Raw genomic sequence first — 21,611 nt, 5'->3', positions numbered from 1 at the left:
CAAGAAGCTAACTGCAAACACAATCATCTACACTGACTATGTTAACCTATTCAGCTAACAAACTTCATTTGTGGCAGACTGAATGTATTAGTTAGGGTTCTCTAGAGAAACAGAATCAACAGGGAATACTCGCAAATATAAAATTTATAAAAGTATCTCACGTGCTCGCAGGAACAAAGAGTCCAAAATCTGCAGGGCAAGCTGTGGAGCCAATGACTCCCATGGAAGGTCTGGATGAACTCCACAGGAGAGGCTTGCCAGCCGAAGCAGGAATAGAATCTGTCTCTTCTGAATCCTCCTTGAAAGGCTTCCCATGATTAGATTAAACATCACTCACTGCAGAAGACACTCCCCTTTGGCTGATTACAAATGGAATCAGCTGTGGATGCAGCTGACGTGATCATGATCTAATTCTATGAAATGTCCTCATTGCGACAGGCCAGCACTTGCCCAACCAGACAAACAGGTACCACAACTTGACACATGAACCTGACCATGTCACTGAATTATAAACTCCAATTTAGAAATGTTCTTAATCTTAATCCACATTCCTGTGGCTATGAATTCATGTAAATATGACCTCTTGAAGATACTGATTTTAGTTAAGGTGTGGCCCCACTGAATGAGAGTGGGGGCTGAATCCAGATGACCGGAAGTCTTATAAAGAGCCAGAAGCAGGAAGTCAGGAGAAACCAGGTAGACAAAGGAGGGAACATTGCCATGTGATGGGAAAGCCAAAGAATCCCAAGGATTGTCGGCAGCCATCCCCAAAACACTACGATTTTTAGGGGGAAAAGCAAATCTTGCCAACATCTAGATTTTGGATTTCTCCTAGCCTCAAAACCATAAGCCAGTAAATTCCCATTATTCAAGCCAATCTATTAAAAAGAATTGGTGATAGCAGCTCAGGCACACTAAGACAGTTTTTGATCCCAGAAAGTGGGGTGCTGCTATTACAGATACAACAAATATGGGACTGGCTTTGTAATTCAGTATTGGGTAAAGGCTGGATGAATTGTGAGGCATCTGACAGAAGAGGTCTAGATTGCTTTTAAGAGACTGTCGGTACAAATGGGATGTTAAAGGTACTTCCAATGAGGCCTTAGAAGGAAAGAATGAAAATGTTATTGGAAACTGGAAGAAAGGCAATCCTTGTTCTAAAGTGGCAGAGAACTTGGCAAAAGATGGAAGGCAGAAATCTTAAGTGATAAACTTGACTTAAACTTAAAAGTTTAAGTGATGGGCAGGCCACGGTGGCTCAGCAGGTAAGAATGCTTGCCTGCCAAGCCCAAGAACCCAGGTTCGATTCCCGGTGCCTGCCCATGTAAAAAAAAAAGTTTAAGTGATAAGTTAAGCTTGATTAACTTAAGAGTTATAAGATATAAACTTTTATATGTATATAGTGATTATGGGCCAAAATATTTCTAATTTTGTTACTCAGCAGCAAAGTGAAAAAGAGCACAGTAGTTCTCAGGTGAGAGGAATGGCTTATTCTCTGTGTTTTTTTACCAGGTGGGAGTTTACTGGGCTGCTGCACACCGCTCCAGGGAGGGGAGGAGGGCTTACCCCTGCAGGCCCAGCACCCTGGGCGGGTCTTACACTCGTCAGACTATACAGCTGAGGTAATTTTCAAGCTAAGTGTGGAAGGTACAACCTGGTTTCTCCTTGCTGCTTATAGTAAAATGCTAGGGGAAATGGATGAATTGGGAACTGAACTCTTATGCACAAAGGAATAAAATTGATAATTTGAAAATTCTCAGCCTATCCAGATGGTATGCTCTAGGACTAGGGCCAGAGGCAGCTCTATCAGGAACTTCCATGAGATTCCAGGGTGTGAGCTGCCCGAGAGCATTGCTCTGTGCAAGGTTTAGCTGAATGGCCCTCAGCTAAGGTGAATAGGCATACAACCCCTAGATCTAGTCAGACATCTCAGAGGAAGCCAGTACCGGAAATGAAGTAATCCAGGAAGGGTCTGTGGAAAATTCTTTTGTCTGATGGTCAGACTCCCTTGAACTACACACAAAGCCAATATGATTTTTGAGAATCCTGTATGAAGAGAAGCACTGCCATCATGGAAAGAAAGAAACAGAAGCAGATAACCCTAAACCATGAAAAAAAAGAGAGACACTGCCACCCCCACACATCTAATACTGCCCCGAAGCTGCAAGAAAGGGAATGAAAAGGGGCACTGCAGACTGAAAAGAGCCATCACAAGCCTGAGCATGAAACCCAAACTCCTTCACCAGGAGATCTGCTGGCCTGTCTAACAGATACAGCAGAGGTTATGGGGTGTCTTTTGCAGGAATGAAAATTTTCTAAAATTAGATTGTGGCAATGGTTGCATAAACCTGTGAATATATAAATATAAAAAGAATATATAAGTCTTGAATTGTATATTTTAATAGGGTGAATTTTATGATATGTGAATTATATTTCAGTCAAGTATTTTTTTTTTAAATCATTTGACCTGCCGAAATTCCAATCAGCCCATAAAGTTTACCGTGACTTCATTCACTTTTTTACCAAGATTGCTGCCTCCTCCAACCTAAACTCACCCAACTCTTTTTGTTCTCAATGGATAACTTGATTCTTATAGATGTGCCCTTATGTGGTCTATGCTAAAAATCACAGCTCATCTGTTTCTAGGATAATTATAGGAGAAGGAGGAGGGATGGCTTTCGTGCACATCTCTACCAAATACGAAAGGCAAATATTTTTCAAGATGAAGTGATAAATTCATTGCTTACAGGTTAGCAAAGGAATTGCCACACGGGCTCCAAGCAGAGGTCTAGACTTAAGAGATCTCCTCAGCCAAGAAGGCAGGCCCACCCACGTCTGCCCCTGCAAAAGGAGGAGGTACGGCTCCCACCCTGAACTGAGGAGAGTTCAACTGCTACTCCAAAGCTTGGAGAGAGTGTGGTCTATGCCTGGGTGTTCTGGGAGAGCTTTGCCTGTCCCATCATTTTATTTTGGCATCAGGTGACTCATTTTCTAGGTTTCACAGGTCCTCAGACAAGAGATGAATTTTGCTTCAGGATTGACCATACTCATAACTGGTTTCGATGAGACTTCAGACTTAGAATTGTTGCTGAAATGACTGAAGGCTCTTGGAATATTAGGATGGGTAAATATATTTGGGAAGAACATATCTTTTGGAGAGCCAGAAGACAGACTATGATAGATTGAATTATGTATGCCAATTTAGACATGTTCTTTTGTTTAAACTGCATTCCTGTGGGTGTGAACCCATTGTAAACAATGTAAAAACCCCTTAAAGATGTTTTTAGTTAAATTGTGGCCCCACCGAATATGGGAGGGATTTAATCTGGATTGTGGGAGGATTTATAAAAAGCCTGAAGCAGGAAGTCAGGGGAATCTGGGAGATAAAGGGGAATATATCACCATAAGAAAGGAAAGTCAAAGAATCCCAGAGACTGCCAGCAACCACCACCAGAACACCACAGTCTTCAGGGAGAAAGCCCACTTTGTGAATAAATTCCCTTTATTTTAACGAAACCATTGTGTGGTAATTGCAATAGCAACTCAGGCAAACTAAGACAGTGCTCTTCATTTTTCTTTGGAACTCATTTTGTATTTCTACTTATACCATTGGCACATCTTTTGTTATAAACCCATTCCAAGCCCTCTTTTTGGAATAAGGCATAGAATAAGCAAATACATATGGAGAATTATGCAGCTGACAAGTGAAGTTATTAAACCTGGGCCCTTTCCTATGACAATGGAGCCTCCCAAAATCCTCACTCCACCCTTACAGCCAGTCACTGGCACAACCATGAAAAGTCCCTCCTCCACGTCAAAACAAATACATAGATTTAAATTCCCATTATCTTTTAAACACATATGTATTGGTTAACTAGGGCCTTACCCTAGCAGCTGTTGACAATAAGGAAGCAATTGGCTAGGTAAGAAATAGAAAAGACACACCACCACTTAAAAATGTCACAAGTTCAAACTGAAATGATAGGAAACAAAATTGTTGCCATACCAGCAGCTAATGAAAAGTATGTGACTGTAAACAAGCCTCTGATGGTGCTATAATTCTTGGCAGGAATCAGGAAACCTCCTAAGGGATCAACCACTTCAGTCTAACAGGAGGCGATGGATGAATTTTGCTTCTAAGTCAAAAGAGCTCCGGGAGCTGGTTTTTCTAATGATGCAAATGATGACGTTGGTCCCGCTTATTTGGAAAGACAAATCTGATTTCTCAGAGCTGTTCACTCTCTTCTGTCTTCCCCCATTATCAGTCTTTCTGGCTTTTTGTTCACTCCCAAGGCTGCTGTTTCCAAAGCCGATGATTACAAATAAGGGGTATGGTCTAAGATGAAAACTGCAGCTCCAGGTCTGTGCTGCCCTGATGGGAACCCAGAGTTAAGGCCAATGGCAAACAGTGCTCTGGTGCAGACGGCTTTCTATTCCTTACTGTAACGAGAGCACTGCTGACACAAATTCTCCGCAGGCCTATAAAACTGTTTGTCTAACTTAAGCGTAACTGTTCTCCCAAATCTTGTCAACCTGCTATAGTTATTACTTCCAGGTGTAGACTCTGTCACCTCCTTAACACAGGAAAATAAGAAAGCTCTCCTCAGCTGAAAGAATGTTAAGGCACCGGGAGCTAGGAATTTAGTAAAATATTAGAGAAGGGATGATTTATTATAGATCTTAATGCTGATCCTGCACCAATAATAAGTCAAGGGGAAACAGGGTTGATTTAGTAATTCCCTCCCATTTAAGGATGACATCAAGAAAAACAACTACAGTGCTCATCAGAGTCAAAGTCAATTACGGCTTGGAGCCCGTGTGGCAATTCCTTTGCTAACCTGTAAGCAATGAATTTATCACTTCATCTTGAAAAATATTTGCCTTTCGTATTTGGTAGAGATTTGCACGAAAGCCATCCCTCCTCCTTCTCCTATAATTATCCTAGAAACAGATGAGCTGTGATTTTTAGCATAGACCACATAAGGGCACATCTATAAGAAGCAAGTTATCCATTGAGAACAAAAAGAGTTGGGTGAGTTTAGGTTGGAGGAGGCAGCAATCTTGGTAAAAAAGTGAATGAAGTCACGGTAAACTTTATGGGCTGATTGGAATTTCGGCAGGTCAAATGATTTAAAAAAAAAATACTTGACTGAAATATAATTCACATATCATAAAATTCACCCTATTAAAGTATACAATTCAAGACCTATATATTCTTTTTATATTTATATATTCACAGGGTTATGCAACCATTGCCACAATCTAATTTTAGAAAATTTTCATTCCTGCAAAAGACACCCCATAACCATTAGTAGTCAACCCCCAACTCCTTGCCCCCCACTAGTCCCAGGCAACCAGTAATTTACTTTCATCTCCATAAATTTCTCTATTCTAGACATTTCATATAAATGGAATTGTCGACATGTAGTCTTTTGTGACTAACTTCTTTCACTCAGCTTAATATTTCCGAGGTTCATCCAGGTTACAGCATGTATCAATATGTCATTTCTTTTTATTGCCAAATGATACTCTACTGACTGTGTACACTTCATTTTACTTATCCAGTCTTCAGCTACCTGATGGGTACTGGAGTTGTTTCCACCTTTTGGCTACCGTGAATAATGCCATTATGTATAGTCATTGACCAGCATGTTCACATTTCTCTTGGACATGCACCTAGGAGTAGAACTGCTGGATCATATGGTTCTGATGGTTTTTAAAATTGCACAGCTATAGTAATATATATGTAAAATATATCTCCAATCATATCAAAGAGAGAAACAGATGTCTTAATACCGCCTTTTACCATCCATAAATAAGCTCTCTTTGTTATGCCCCTACTTCATATCATCCTCTACTCACTTGATATGCAAAAGACTCCAAGGTTTAACCTGTTAGAGAAATTCAGGGCAAAATGGAATTTCCAAAGGTCACTTATCCCAACATCTTGTTTTCAAACAGGACTGAACTACACCACTAATTCTTAAGGATCCCCTGGGAAGAAAACAATGCCATTTTCTCCTCAGGTAAAATCATTAACCCCAAATCATACATACATTATCCACACATCCAAGGAATAAGAAACATTGTTTTAAACAAGTTTTGCTACTATCCTCCACAGACTCTCTTTTCCTCCTCATTGAACATACTATACCCCTTGATGTCAGCTGATTTTATGAATCCTCAGTACTACCATGACCTGAAATAAATTTCATCTTGATCTAACCTAGTAAATAAAAGTGTGGGAGAGTTCTGCTGTCATTCCTTGAGATATTTTTCTTTTGCTTCGGTATTACTATTTGAATCCATTTTCGGAGTCAACAACAGTATCACACAATTTAACATCAAGAATTTTCTGCTGTTGGTGCTTCTGTAACAGCTTGGATTTTTTCCTTCTTCGTTCCTCTGAGAGAGCATATATATAACGAGTAATTATTGCTGCTAAAGAATTGCTGGAGTCAGCAATGTTTCATAGGAACTGCATTTCCTCCTCCTTTTCCTCCCACCACAAATTCTCCCTCATAAGTTAAGAATTAAAGACGCATTACAGGGATAAAGAAATCTGACCTGAAGTATGTGTTGCAGCAATAATGGCAAGCAACCAAGAGTATTAACAATAATTTCCAATGTAGCTCAAAAGGTTAGATGATCTGTGTTTGAAAAGAGCCAACTCTGCACACTTTCACGAGATTAAAATCAGTTTGCTTTTCCTTCTGGACTACTTGCCTCTCCTATTCCAAACTCCCCCAAAAAGGCAGAGCGGTTGAAGCGCACAAACAAATGGTTCTGGAAATTAACTTGCTTGACCAGATCAAAAGATAGATTTCATTCTGCATTTGTTTCCCTATACGTCACCGTGATCAGGATTGATTGCGGGTGGGTTCTCTCTTCCTGGAGAGACGGCACCTGACCGATAAACATTTCTGACACACAGAAGCTTAAACACAGAATGACAACTGTGCATTATCTTGTGGGGAAATCTATCCTCTTAAAAGAAGCAGGATGACCATTCACCCACTATCTAGGTCATTTCTCTAACCACAGGAAAGAGAAGGCCATTTCACTCTTACAGTGACCTTGGGTGAGTGATTTATCTCTGCATCCATTTCTCATCTGTAAAAGGAAGATAATAATAGGGCTCTGTGGGGTCAGTGTGAGTATTAGTTCTTCAAACAGTGCCAAGCACACAGGAAATATTGAGTAACCATGAGCTTTTCTCATCAGTATCATCACCATCACCCCCAAGACCACCACCATCATCAAGAAGCTGCCTGGAAAGGGATAAGGAGCTGCCCCCAGGGCTTTTCATGCAAGTCCAGAGCACTGGCATCTTTATTCAAGAGAGTTTCCATTTCCCCTGACATCCTGCAGGAGCAACAGGTTCATATGGCAAAGCAAAGAAAGAAGAGAGGACATAGGAGAAGATGTGAGACATTTTATCATTATGGAGAAATGGTACCTTCATTTTGTTTTTCTACAACCATGTTTAAAAGACAAAATTAAAAAAAAAATTCTTCCCAATATGGAGGCAAAGAAAGGAGGAGAGCCTAACAATCTCCAGAGAGACAGAGAGAGAGAGAGAGAGAGAGAGAGAGAGAGGAGCCCTAAAGTTGGCCAACTCTGAGAGCAACCCATCATTTGAAATCTTTCTCTCTCCAGTGCAGGTTGTTTCCTCCAACCCACTTGCGTTCAAATGTGAGCATCCTTGTTAAACCCCGGAATGGAAGGAAGGGGCTCTCTGCTCAGAACTTTGTCTTTGTAGACTCAGGAGCGGTGGGTTGAGAGCTTGCACCTACCTCTGTCTGCAGCTGGTCAGGCTTCTCGTCCCCGGCGCGGAGGTTGAGGACGTGCACCTCCTGCGGCAGCCCCGTGGTGCCCCTGCTGGCGCAGCCTGACAGCACGGTGAAGCTCTCCATCAAGGCCTGGATGGGGTGGGAAGCATTGACAGGTGACAGCTCACATCGCGCCCGGGTATCCAGACCTGAGGAAGGAATCACAAATATGAATCACTCAGAAAGAGAGGTTAATTCGGCCTCAAAAGGGGCTTTCTGGGTGATCAAGCCACCGTCCAACCTACTCTTTTCTGGAAAGGGAATCCTTTCTGGATAAGTTATTTCCAGAACTTAAGAGCCAAAAAAAAAAAAAAAAAAAAAAAAAAAAAAAAACCAGCCTATTCTCCTAAGACCCCAAGCTCTTAAATTTCTTTTGGGTGATTTTGATGTGTTTTCGTTTTTTTTTTAATTCCCTTTTAGGCTCACAAGTCCCCAGTGTGTTCCTCTAGATGAGGAAATTTCCCATTTGACATTTGTATTCTTTTCTTCCTTCTTTTAGAATAAAGTCAGAGATAAATATAACAAATTGTCTAAAGCCCCAGTAATATTATGAGTGAATTATATCAAATAGCTAAAAATGTCCCCTAAAAGGTATAAGATCCAGTCCCCATCTTTTAAGAGTCTCCCTACGAACAGAAAGCAAAACAAATTTAAGAACATTACATGGTAAGATGTAATAAATAGAGACAACTGGGGCAGAGTTATATAGCAGTTTAAGCCAACTGTTAGAAAAATCCTCCCAGAGGAGGAGAATATTTCTTTCTATTTGAGCAGAAACTTAAAAAAGAAAAAGTAAAACCCTTCTTGGCTCCTCCTTCTTCATTTTCCCTTCCTCTAATTAATCATGTCTTAAATTCTAAACCCATCCATTCCTCCCCAGCTATACTTCCTGAAGCCCTCATTGTCTTCTGTCCCTAAAGCAATTACAGATCTTCCAAAATAGGAGTCTCAGGTCTCAAGCTCTCCAAGCCACCTTCCATATAAGCACAGTCCACAGGGAGCCCTGGGTTACTCAGCGACAAGGCTGTTCCAAATGCAAATTGTCCTTCCCATCCCTGCAAGGATTCCCTCTCCCTTGAGAGCTGTAGACCCACAGAACAAAGCCTGAGCTCTTAACTAGGCACACAAGGCCTTTCTCGACCTAACCCTCATCTTTCTCCCCAACAACACCAGCTGGCTTAAAGGTCTCCAAACATACCATGATGTCCTTCAACCCCACAGCTTTACTCAAGCTGTTTCCTTTGCCTAATTCCCCTTTCACTCTTATTCCACACCCACAACGAACATCCCATCGAGTCTAAGCTGGGGCAGTTGCTCTTTCTGTCCTCCCATAATTCCTCTGTCTCCACTATTTCATTTACTACCTGTAAATTACCTGTGCGCACACCCGACTTTGCTACCTGAGCCTGACCTCCCTGAGGGTCGTGGGTTACCCACCACTCCTCAGCATCCAGCACAGTGCCTGGCATATAGCAGATAATATCTGTTAAATGAGTAAAAGAATCATTGAGTTTATAAGAAAGTTGCCCCCCTCTCTGATTAGTGGCTAGGGCACCATTCCAGGGATTGGATATGACTCTAGGGAACTAATACGGGAAATAGGTTGCCATAGTGATGTGAGATACAACCCCACTACATTTCAGCCCTCATCTCTCATTGCCTGGACTGACAGAGAGAGACATCCAAGAAGAGGAGTGAGGAGCTAACAATACTTAATCTTCACACATCTCTGTGAACTAGGTTTTATTGTTACCATTTGATAACTGAGGAGACTGGGCTTGGAACAGACAGCAAACAGAGCCCAATAACCCCAACTTTCCAAATGGACCCCAGATAAAAGACCTGATTGCACGCCTTCATTTTTCCCAACTTCTGCATGATAAAGATATTTTCTAAGACTGCATCCCTAGACTAAAATGTAAACACAGTTCAGAACCACTCAACCCTGCACCACCCTGCCATACTATTAGCAGACACCCTGCATGGTGTGCCAAGTCTATTTCAGGACTGACAAATTATCTAGGCTGATAATAGCTATCTGGACTGAAACAAAGTATGTGCCTTCTCAAATAATCACTGCCACCCTCTGTATTGCTGTACTACCCCAGCTGCTTTTTCAGAAAGCATGAGGTGGTGAAGGAAGATATCAAGGCAGCAAAGGCAGGACGTACTGAACACACAAGCTCCCAGGAGCCCACCAAGAAGGGCAAATCGTAGGAGCAGATGCGTCTCTTCTGCTCTCCCTCTTGCCCCTCACCAGCTGCAGTGGGATGTCTGATTATCTCACACTCCAGAGCCCCAAGGAAGGTCCTATTCAGTTCTCGTGACATATACAGATTAAAGCTACCCATGCTGGGAAGCCCTTCATGGATTCTTGCCATGAATTTGCAGTAATCAGAAATTATGCACAAATAAAAATTCTTTTCATTTCCTTTTTTATATGTTTATATGAAACCCTGACTGGGCTGTATAATTTGGACCAATACACATCTGCAAAAAGCCTTGCAATCTGCTTGACCTGCCATCCTCTTTATGATGCCAACACTGTCCGTCCAACAGGCCCTTCCCTAAGACACCACACTGCTCATCTGCGTGCTGCGGTGGGGATGGAAACTCACTGGAAACAAATCAGAGAAGGCTGACCCAAAGCCTCAGGGAACAGAGCGGAGAGGCCCTCAGTGCTGAGGAAGGCTCTCCTTGCCTTACAGTCCAGGTTCTCTGTCCTGCCAAAGGCTGGGACAGGGTAGACACCTCCAGTGATGAGTTATATAAGTCATTCCAAGGTCAAAGAAAACAGAAAGCAATGCACGGGGCAGGTTCTGATCCAGGACCCAGTGGGGTCAATATTTAAACACACTCAGTCAAGAATGACCCTGATGATCTGGTTTGGGAGATTCCTTATTAAATTTTTTCCCTTCAAGTTAAAAAAAGAAAAATCTGCAACATATGATGAAACCATCCTTAAGCCAAAAGACACATACAGTTTTACACACACAAATCAAGAATCATCCACCCCCATGCTCAAAAATACGTAGGAGATGGTGCCTATAACAGTTCAGCACTCAGTATCAGAATGTTCTAGTAAAAATAATAAAAGATAGTGCTCCCACTTATTAAATGCTTCCTACGGACTGGGCAGTGCCAAGTGTCGTACAGCTTCCCAATATCACCATGATAAGATAAGTAGCATTATCCAGATTTTAAAGAAAAGGAAAATAAGCTCAATGAATTTGAGTTACTGTTCCAAAGTCGGCCCAGTCTTCCAAGGCCGTGGGCCGAGGCCTTCCTCCCAGGGCCTCTCCTTTGGGGGCAGGATCTGCAAGTGCAGGCTCCGTGGCCACTGCCGGGACTACTCTGCTCACACCTCCTGTGAGAATCCGGGCCCCCCTGCACCACTCTTTCCTCTCTCCAAAGTTTATCTCAAACACCTCCCTGGGTTCAATGACCACCTATTTGTAGAAACAACCAAATTTATAAGTTCAGCTTAGACCATCTTTTTCTAAGTTCCAGGCCCAAATACTCTACAGCTTCTTCAACATCTTCTCATTTGCCTTAGAGATGCCCAATCTCAACATGTGGAACTCAGGATCTTCACCCTTCAAACCTGCTGTTCCTCCTTCACTCCCCCCCTCGGTAAATGGCACCCAAGTACACCCAGCAGAATTCTGGGGGTCTCCGCAATATCACCATTTCCATCACCCCACATTTAATGGCGTCTCTCTCTAGCCTCTCAATTACTTCCCCTTCTCTCCATTTCCACTACCATCTCTCTCTTTCATCCTGATTTCACCAAAGATTCCAACTCTTTTCTCCACCAAAATAGTCTCTACAGAGTAGCCAAATTACTATTCTAAGAAACATAAACCTAGTCATATCTCTCCCTGCCTTACTGGTCTCTCACTGCTCTCCAGATGAAGCACAAAATCAATCATAACATAAAGGAAATGGCATTTTTGGTTGCTAAGAATCAAATTCCAATCGGGGCTTTCCCCACCCTCAACTGCCATAGAAGGCAGGAAACACAAACCTGTTTTTCTCCTCTCTTCCCAAACACCCTTCTGGCAAAGCAATTCTCTCTAGGTGGCACAACAATCCCCTATCTCCTCCATCAGCACACCCCATCCCCAATCTCATCCTGCCACCTCCAGGGTCAGGTGCAAGCCTTCCTGCCCAACTCTGTCAGTCACAGCCCAGCCACATGAACCTTTCTCCCATCTGTCCCCTTCAGCATCACAGCGGTTCCATAATCTGTCCATGCAATGCCAGACACATCTCCAGAAAAAGCTTCCACGTGGGAACACTATGCTGAACCCACAGGCTCTGCCACACATGCCTCATGTAACAAGGTGGCTATGATTCTGGGTTGACCACAAGGCCCAAAGGCTCGGAAACCAGGAAAACATGCTCGGAAAGCCTGTCTGACTCATCTGCTAACTTCTGTGGTGACCCAGGAGCTATGGACCTGTTAGCTTAGGCCTCATCTGGCAGCCTCAGAAGGCGAGGAGTTTCTCTTGTGGCCACTGCTGGAAGCCCACAGCCTTCTTATCCCTGTACCTTCTCTTCCCAGCAGTCAAGAGGCAAAGAGCCACATGCTCAGGTGATTATCCCAATCAGCACAGCAAAAGCATCTTTATCTCACCAACAACGGCACAGATGATAAGGAAAGACAAGCTGGTGGAAAGCCAGTCATAAACTAAAAGAAACTCATAGACACACTCCAGTTAACCTTGCACCACACTTGATAATTAAAAGGCATTTTTTACAGAGCCTATTTCTGAAGCCTCACAGAAACTCAGTAAAATAGGTAGAATAGATATTATTATTTCTGTTATACTGATGGGAAACTCGAGTATTAAAAGGTTAAATGAATTGTTGCAAGCCACAGAGAGAGGTGCATGTTTCAGTAAAGAGCCTTTGGCAGTAACACACATAGAGATTCACTTCCAGAGACATGCCTCACTTTTGTCTCCCAATTTGAATATTTCTGTTTATTCTTGGTGTCTAGCATATGCCCTGCCCAGGATTCTTGGGGGATAAATCCCAAAGATGTCTAACCTTCCCTTGGCCTTAAATTCTGATTTCTCCTTCTGCACTGGATACTCAAGAAATATGATCTCCTCAAAACCTTATTGGGTGTTGTGTTTTATTTTGTTTAACTACACTCCTTCCTCCTGATCTGAAATCAGGCTCTGTTCTTCCTCTTGGGTACACCCTCCTCCTAGGGCAAAGGCATCGCTCTTAGTTACCAGCAAGACGCTACTTCTGTTGATGAAAAACATTTACTAACCCGAAAGACAGCAGAGAGTCAATTAATCCCTGAATGGGAAACTCACCACATGACCCAGACCAGGGCCACGCTGATGGGGCCACAGCTAAGCCTGCCCCCTCCACCAGGCAGGGGCCCCCAACATGGGCTGCTCAGAGGCTGGGCCGCCTGCAGCAGCACAGGGAGGTGAGCTTAGAGTGCAGGTGCCTAGGCCTGGGCGGGGAGGGCAGGGGACAACACAGTAAGCCAGGGTTTAACTCTTCATGCATATGGCTATCCCTCTCAGCACCTTCTCTGGGCTGTGCAGATGGGGTTTCAACTCCCATTTCAGAGTGCTGAAAACTGGGGCTCAGAAATATAGTAAACTGCAAAAAGTCACATACCACCGATAAGTGGTAGGGAGGGATTTGAACCTGATCTCTCAGACTCCAAGCCCAGCTCACTGCCTGATCTGCCCTGCACTTTCCAATCCTTCATCTCAGGATGTGGCAAATAGACTTATTAACCAAATACAACCATTATATTTACTTCTGCCAAAAAAAAAAAAATTATAGCTGCTTGGTTCACACTTACAACCTTTTGGTTGACTTAAATAAAAGACGTCATAAACTTAAAGAGAAAGCACAAGTTCATGTCTCATTCTACCAAATGTTTTCTCTGGTTTTTTCACTATGTCTTTTCAGTATGCTTGCTTATCTGGACACATGGGAAAGGTTTCTGAGCTCTGGCTATAATATCAATGTCTAAATTCCCAGTTCCACTTAAAGAAAAAAATGCAAACGGACTCACCCCTTCATTATATCCTTTAGCTGCAACACAGCATTCCAATCTCAGTTACAGAACCCCCACGTCCATGCTGGCCACAGGCCAGTTCAGAGACTTGAGAGAATGCAGACAAAGCATTTGGGAACAGATGCATTTGCTGCACACATTTAATCTGTCCCAAAAGAAATTATTAATATCACACCTCATGCAATACAGAGTAAAACATTCGTGCAGGGAATATTGTTTGGGGAAATGTATAGTAAGTAATTTTCACATTTAATAAATGGGATCCTTAAACATTCTAAATACCAATGCATACCAACTTGACACAAACATCTGGTACCTATTCTACATAATTTCCACCATGCTGATTCCCCATATCACCCAGAGACCTAATGAGGAGCGTGTGTTCAGCTGTAATAAAAATGGTAAAGATGCAGAGGGAATCAAGGGGTAACATTATAGCCTGGGACCAAGGCATCACAGTGGGGGGATTTTATTCCAAAACACTATTGGCTAACAGGGTTTCCACATGGAATTCTGCAATGCTGTCAGCTACAAAGAGGGGCAAACTCCAACAGACTGTGGGACTGGGCACTGCAGGATATATTCTGCCCTTGAGCTGAAAATCCTTTCTACCCCACAGGATGCAAGAATCTGTAAGAAAGGGCACCCAAGATGATTTCTCTGCCAATAGCATAGCCTGGCTCTAACTCTGAGCTCTCTGCGAAGGAATGTTACAAACACCAGGATATAGTACAAAAACAAAACTCCAAGGAAAAAAACACCTGGAGGGCTCAGAGCTCCCAAAGGCTGGGAGTGTACAGACCATATGCTCATGTTTGTGCAGCCTCAAATTACAACTCATTGGATCTACTGCCTCTTGGAATGGAGCCGCAGAAAGTACCACCATTAAATTTCTACCGCAGGCCCTACCTGGGTTTTTCAACAAGAAAACTTGATTTAAAGGCTAAAGGTTATCTACCTTGGGCAGGAAAAAGGGAAAAAAGTCATCAAATGTGTAATATTAATTTCTCACAAAGAACAGTCAGATTTGTCTACAGTACAACTCCTTAGGCATATCTTATCACACTTTCTTTCATCTTCCAAGTGAGTATCTAAATCCAAACCTTTCTCTTGACAAACCAGCCCTCTTCCAAGAATTAACCACCAACTCTTTGGGCCAAAAGCCGTACATATTTGTACATTGTTGTGTTGAAATCACGGTGCAAGCATGTTGAAGAATTTCTCATGTTGAAATTGGGATTTAAACGTTCAAAAAAAAAAAAAAACAAAGGGCAGAGCTCCTCTAAGAATCCAAATTCTCAAAGTGTGGAGAAATGCCATACTATAAATGGCACTCTGTCCCCTATCCAGGCAAGATGCTGCTCTGCAACCTGGAAGCGGCCACAGAGAAGGTTTATGCAGTTCTGAGACAGTGATGCAGTTTTGTTTTGTACTTTTTATGACCTGAAGAGAAAAGGCAGCATAGGGAGCCTATTCTCAACTGGGCATAGAGAGAAGATAGCATCCCGGTGGTTAGCACTGGGCCAGGAGATAAAAGAGCTGAGTTTTAAATCCAGATCTGCCACTTACTAGTTAGTTGACCTTGTTTCTAGGCTTCCTACACGCAATCAATCAATCTCTCTCTTTCTTACTCTAGACAAACTTAACTTGTAGATCAAATGAGATACTATACATGTCACTTTGAAAGGATTCATGAACCCTAGAAAAACCATGTTTAAATCCCAATCAATCTTGTAGGAGCAAGAGTTTCTTCTAATCCTTATTCAGCACTATAGGCAGGAAACTTGATTAGGTGATCTCCATGGAGATGTGACTCAATCAATTGCGGATACTAAGCTTGGTTAGATGGAGACCCATTCTATGTGGGTCTTGATTAGTTTACTGGAGTCCTATAAAAGAGGGGACATTTTGGAGAGAGTTTCTTTTTTTTTTTAATTTTTCTTTCTTTTTTTTTTTCCTTTCTTTTTTTGCGTGGGCAGGCACTAGAAATTAAACCTGGGTCTCTGGCATGACAGGCAAGAATTCTGCCACTAAGCCACTGTTGCATCGCCTGAGAGTTCCTTTTGAGAACGAGGAGTAAGCCACAGAACCATGTCAGAAGGAAAAGAGAACCAGAGTACCCACCAGCCAGCAGCTTTTGGAGATGGAGAAGGAAAACATTAGATGAAGAAAGCTAGCAGACACCACCATGTTCGCCATGCGTCCTTCCACCTGAGAGAGAAACATTGAACTTCATTGGCCTTCTTGAACCGAGGTATTTTCCCTGATGTCTTAGATTGGACATTTCTATAGGCTTATTTTAATTCCTTAGAACTGTAAACTAGCAACTTATTAAATTCCCCTTTTTAAAAGCCATTCCGTTTCTGGTATATTGCATTCTGGCAGCTAGCAAACTAGAACACTATACATGAGAGTGCTTTCAAATGTAAAATAGTGTTAAAGAAAGTCCCTTGGGGAGGGGGAAGGAGCTGAGAGGCAGAAATAAGTGAAAGAAAACATTTTCTCTAGCTGAAAATGTTTTCTTTATGGGCTTTTATAATGATTAATATAATATTGTAGATAAGATGTTCTTATACTACTCCCTAGCCATTACTGCCCACCCCAAAAATTATTTCTAAGAATGGCACTGAGATTTAAAATAGGGTGCACGGGTGGTTCAGTGGTAGAATGCTCGCCTTCCATGCGAGAGACCGGGGTTTGATTCCTGGACCATCAACCAAAAAAAAAGAAAGAAAGATTTAAAATAAAACTATGTACAGTATCAGTGTAAAAATTCCTGTTATCTAAGCACAATTTGAAAGTACAACTCACAAAGTAGAGCAGTCCAGGTTTCTGCCTCCAGAAATTCCAGCAATCCAGAAAGAGAGTAATTTGGCACCACGTTGGCCAACTTTCTTCTTATTCGCTTTCAATCTATAAGATGGGACACCTGTCCCTGTCCTTCTGACAAAATCTAAAGGACCCTGGAAGTGACATGGGCACTGCCAATAGTATTCATTCATGGGGAGGTTAGAATATATGGTAATTTATTATTTAATTGGCTCACCAAGAACAAGTCTGAGGATGCAGAGGAGTTTGAAGAACTCTGTGAGTTTGAGGAACATAAAATAACTGAAAGGAAGTGCACATCTTCATTAAAAGGAATATCTGCAATCAATCTAGATTCAAAATAATAAACTCAATTTAGAACATAAGCAAAAAAAATTTCTAACATTTCCTACTAAAGCTATATTTTATGGCAGAATTGTCTTCCCCACCTTCACACTTAGGTGAGACTTTCATGGCCAGAAAGTTGCCCATGGTTGACTCTGAGGGGTGATAAGAGGAGACAACATCAAATGTGTTCATCACTAGACCTAAGATAGATGCTTAGCTATAATTTTCTTTTTCACCTCAAGCAAAATGATGTCTGAAAGGAGAGAAAAAAATGGTAGTAGGTACAGAGGTAAGAGCATGCATAGAAGCGTGGAAGTACTGTACGTTGTGTCATGCACACACTGGGATCAGTTAACCTTTGGTGACAGGCGAGCACACGGGGTTGGGATGGAGAGTAAGTGGCAGAACATGAAGCTATTAAGTGGGGAATGGTCAGGGAAGGACGGAAGGGAAAAACCACACTGCTGGGGAGTTGAATCACAGCCTGTAACCACTGGTCCTGATTATAGATAGTAGACAAAAGATTTAAAAAAGGAAAATCTACAAACTTTTGGTTTGGCCATGCAAAAATATTACTAATTGCAGCCATGTGTACAGACTGGGCCAGAAACTGAAATACAGTTAACTTTCAGAATTTTATATATAATCAGGGTACTCATCAATTGGTTGTTAAAGGAATGAAGGAAATGCTTAACATGAATGTCAAATGGCCAAGTATGATTGCATACGACAAGTCCAATTACAATACCAAAGTAAACTCCTTCTTCTTCAAGCTAGTTACCCACTGGTTAGGTACTCCTTCCTCTGTTGGGAGGGAAATCGAGAGCTGATAGTTTGAAGAAGTATCTGAAAACAACTGATTACTAGTGTTCTCTCACTCATTTCACACTCAAGCCAAAAGGGCTTGAATCTGCAGAGCTGCTATGGTATATCTGCAGAGTTGCTATGGCACATAGCAGTTATGGGCCAATCATGCAGCACCATCAACAAATCTATCAGACTGGGAGACCCCAGGCCTGAGGATGACTGAAAGACTGTGCCTGATTAAATTCAGAGGTGCTTTAAATGTGTTATACCTATTACACATTTCCCTGATAGCAAGTATCAGTTTTGAGCTATAAATCTATTGTTTCATTTCTCTGGCCATGTGTTTGCATCTCTTCTACTTGGCTGGAAACTCCATGAGAGCAAGGATCGTGATTCTTTCACTTATCAGTACTTAGCACAGTGCTTGGCATGTGGCAGATGTTATAAATACATGCTGAGCGACGAAGTCATCAGCCAGCCAAGCAACCAAAAACCAAGTGGCTAATTCTCTTTGGATCAGGAGCCAGTCTCCTAGGTTTCTGTCTCAGCCCTGCCACTTTTTAGCTCTGTAACCTGGGGCAGCTACTTAACTTTTCCAGGTCTACTTTCCTTCATTTATACAGTGGGAATAATAATAGTATCTGCCCATAGAATGGCCCTTTGGATCAGCTCATTTTTATTGTATTACTATGAGCATTACTGCATGACTCTAACTATGGAATGTGTTTTGGTAAATACGCTTTTTAACCTGTCTCAACCTCCTTTGCATTAGAATCACAGATCATTAGCACTTAGTGGAACCTTGGTTGCCAGGTAGTTCAATGCCTTCACTATCACCCAGACATACTGAGACATCTACAATGGCACAAACCTAGCTGGTAAAAGGCTTCCTCTCCCAGATCTTTCCTGATTTTCAGATAAGTTCTGCCTCAGTTTCTGGTCCTAGAGATACAAAATTAATGTACCCAGAGAGGGCTTGCTAGGGCCCCCAGTTTTAGTGGCCCCTAGAAGACGCCTGATCTAACCAAAGGCCATGCCTTATATATTCCTGTATTTATTATTTACATACTCAACTATTTCTGAGAAGGAAATTAAAGGGCTTGGAATTAAAAATAAACAAAAAACAGGGCAGGCCCCGGTGGCTCCGCAGAGTTCTCGCCTGTCATACCGGAGACCCGGGTTTGATTTCCGGTGCCCGCCCATGCCAAAAAAAAAAGATCCAAAAAACCACTTCAGCTGACAAATCAACTAAAGGCAGCTGTGGGCAAAAGCAAAATCTTATCAAAGAACCTAGCTACAAGGATCATATGGTAGCCTATGACAAACTCTGGGATCTATCCTGTAACCACTTTTTGAAGAGTGCTTTGAAAACTATTGCTTTTCTATTTAAAAAAAAAAAAAAAAAGAACCTAGCTACAGAAAACTACTTTTCAGCACCAAACTTAACTCTGAGCGCTTCCTAGCAGCCAAGGTAAAAGAGAAGATATAATGTTGTGCCAGTCGGAAAGGATGTATGTACCCTAGAAAAGCCATGTTTTAATCTTAATGCCATTTGTAAAGGCAGCTGTTTCTTATAATCCCTATTCAGTACTATATATTTGAAACTATAATTAGATCATCTCCCTGGAGATGTGACTCAATCAAGAGTGGTTGTTAAGCTGGATTAGGTGGAGACATGTCTCCACCCATTCGGTTTGGTCTTGATTAGTTTACTGGAATCCTATAAAAGAGAACAACAAGAGAGAAAGCTAGGAGATTCAGAGAGAGCAAAACAATGTAGCCACGAGAAGCAGAGAGTCCACCAGCCAGCAACCTTTGGAGATGAAGAAGGAAGCTCCTGGCGAGTTTCATGAAACAGGAAGCCAAGAGAGAAAGCTAGCAGATGACTCCATATTCACCACATGCCTTTCCAGATGAGAGAGAAGCCCTGACCACATTCACCATGTGCCTTGTCTCTTGAGAGAGAAACCCTGAATTTCATCGGCCTTCTTGAACCAAGGTATCTTTTCCTGGATGCCTTAGATTGGACAATTCTATAGACTTGTTTTAATTGGGACATTTTCTCATCCTTAAAACTGTAAACTAGCAACTTATTAAATTCCCCTTTTAAAAGCCATTCCGTTTCTGGTATATTGCATTCCAGCAGCTAGCAAACTAGAAAAGATGCTTACACAGACCTCATAAAATGGAAACATATCAGCTCTTGGGGCAAGAAATATTTTCTTTACATCCAAATATACGACAGATCTATTATAATGCAAGGGTTAGTGATTTCAAGAGTCATTTTACAGAAATCACAAGCACATATTTTTCTAATGTGGCCTCATTAAAAATAGAAGGAATACTCTCAGTGATGTATTTCATTCAGAGTTAGAGACAATTCTCTGTAGTATCCAAAAAAAACTCCTTTTCTGGAATTGCAAGAGTTTTCTTTCACTTTTAAAACAATAATTTGCACAGTGTATGCAGAAAGGCAAGAAACAAACCGGCATAAGTTCACTAAAGGCATTTGGGGGATTCTGTGATCCCAATTTTTTTTAATTAATTTATTTATTTATTAAACATAACATACAAACATAAACCATTCTTACCATATGATCATTCCATTCTTGATATATAATCAATAACTCACAATATCACATAGCTATATATTCATTATCATGATCATTTCTTAGAATCAGAAAAAGAAATAAAAAGAACAAAGAAAAAAATTTATACATACCATACCCGTTACCCCTCCCTTTCATTGATCACTAGCATTTCAATTTACTAGATTTATTTTAACGTTTGTTCCCCCTATTATTTATTCATTCTTAATCCAAATGTTTTACTCGTCTGTTGATAAGGTAGATAAAAGGAGCATCAGACACAAGGTTTTCACAGTCACACAGTCACATTGTGAAAGCTTTGTCATTATACAGTCCTCTTCAAGAAACATGGCTACTGGAGCACAGCTCTACATTTTCAGGCAGTTCCCTCCAACCTCTCCATTACACCTTAACTAAAAAGGTGATATCTATATAATGTATAAGAATAACCTCCAGGATAACCTCTGTACTCTGTTTGGAATCTCTCAGCCATTGACACTTTATTTTGTCTCATTTTGCTCTTCCCCCTTTTGGTCGAGAAGGTTTTCTCAACGTGATCTCAATTTTTAAAATTGCCATGAAATAAATTAAATTTGGGATTCTGCAACACTGAGCCACAGAGCAATTTCTGAAAGGATAAAATCTAAACAGGGATGTCATATTAATAAAGGGCTAAAAGGAAGGGAGTGTGAGTCAATCAAATTGTATTTAATCTAAAGATAAATATAAGATAAATTACTACACTGTTGTTTAATAAGCTCTCCAAAGAAATTTGAAACTGGGATAAATGAGATACCTGCTCTGAAAAACATCTACTGAGCATGCTCATGACAAATTTCAAACACAGTAAAGTACTGTAAAACACACATCTGTATCTGACAAAGCCACCTTTCAAAACAGATGTGTCATATGATGTTTCAAAGCGGAACCTTTTTTTTTTTGAAGTTTGTCACATTCATTCAAAGCAATTTCTGTTTTTCTGAGATCTGTGTGTTATTTTGAGGGAAATTTTTCCTCGGTGTTTTTCCACTCTGAATCACCTAACTCCTCTCGTTTCCTCCCCAGTGAACCTTCAGAAGCCACTGTGCCAGAGGGAATTCACCTTTTCTCACATGGAGACAAGCTAGGATACTTTCAAATGTTCAACCTGAAAGTAAAATCCTTTGGAAG

At 41.5% G+C, this 21,611-nt stretch overlaps 1 protein-coding gene across 3 annotated transcripts in view; it reads right to left on the bottom strand.

Annotated features, from left to right (window-relative positions):
- Positions 1-21,611, bottom strand: part of TGFBR3 (transforming growth factor beta receptor 3) — a 206,118-nt gene that overhangs the window by 115,313 nt on the left and 69,194 nt on the right. For all 3 annotated transcript variants that reach the window (XM_077120291.1, XM_077120294.1, XM_077120293.1), the window contains exon 3: positions 7,797-7,981. In XM_077120291.1, coding sequence (XP_076976406.1) covers positions 7,797-7,981 — 185 coding nt within the window. The remainder of the gene's footprint in view (positions 1-7,796; positions 7,982-21,611) is intronic.

This window comes from Tamandua tetradactyla, chromosome 11 (genome assembly GCF_023851605.1).
Source record: "Tamandua tetradactyla isolate mTamTet1 chromosome 11, mTamTet1.pri, whole genome shotgun sequence".
Lineage (NCBI taxonomy): Eukaryota > Metazoa > Chordata > Mammalia > Pilosa > Myrmecophagidae > Tamandua > Tamandua tetradactyla.
Note: the sequence above shows the minus strand (reverse complement) of the source record. Positions and strands in the feature narration are given on the sequence as shown.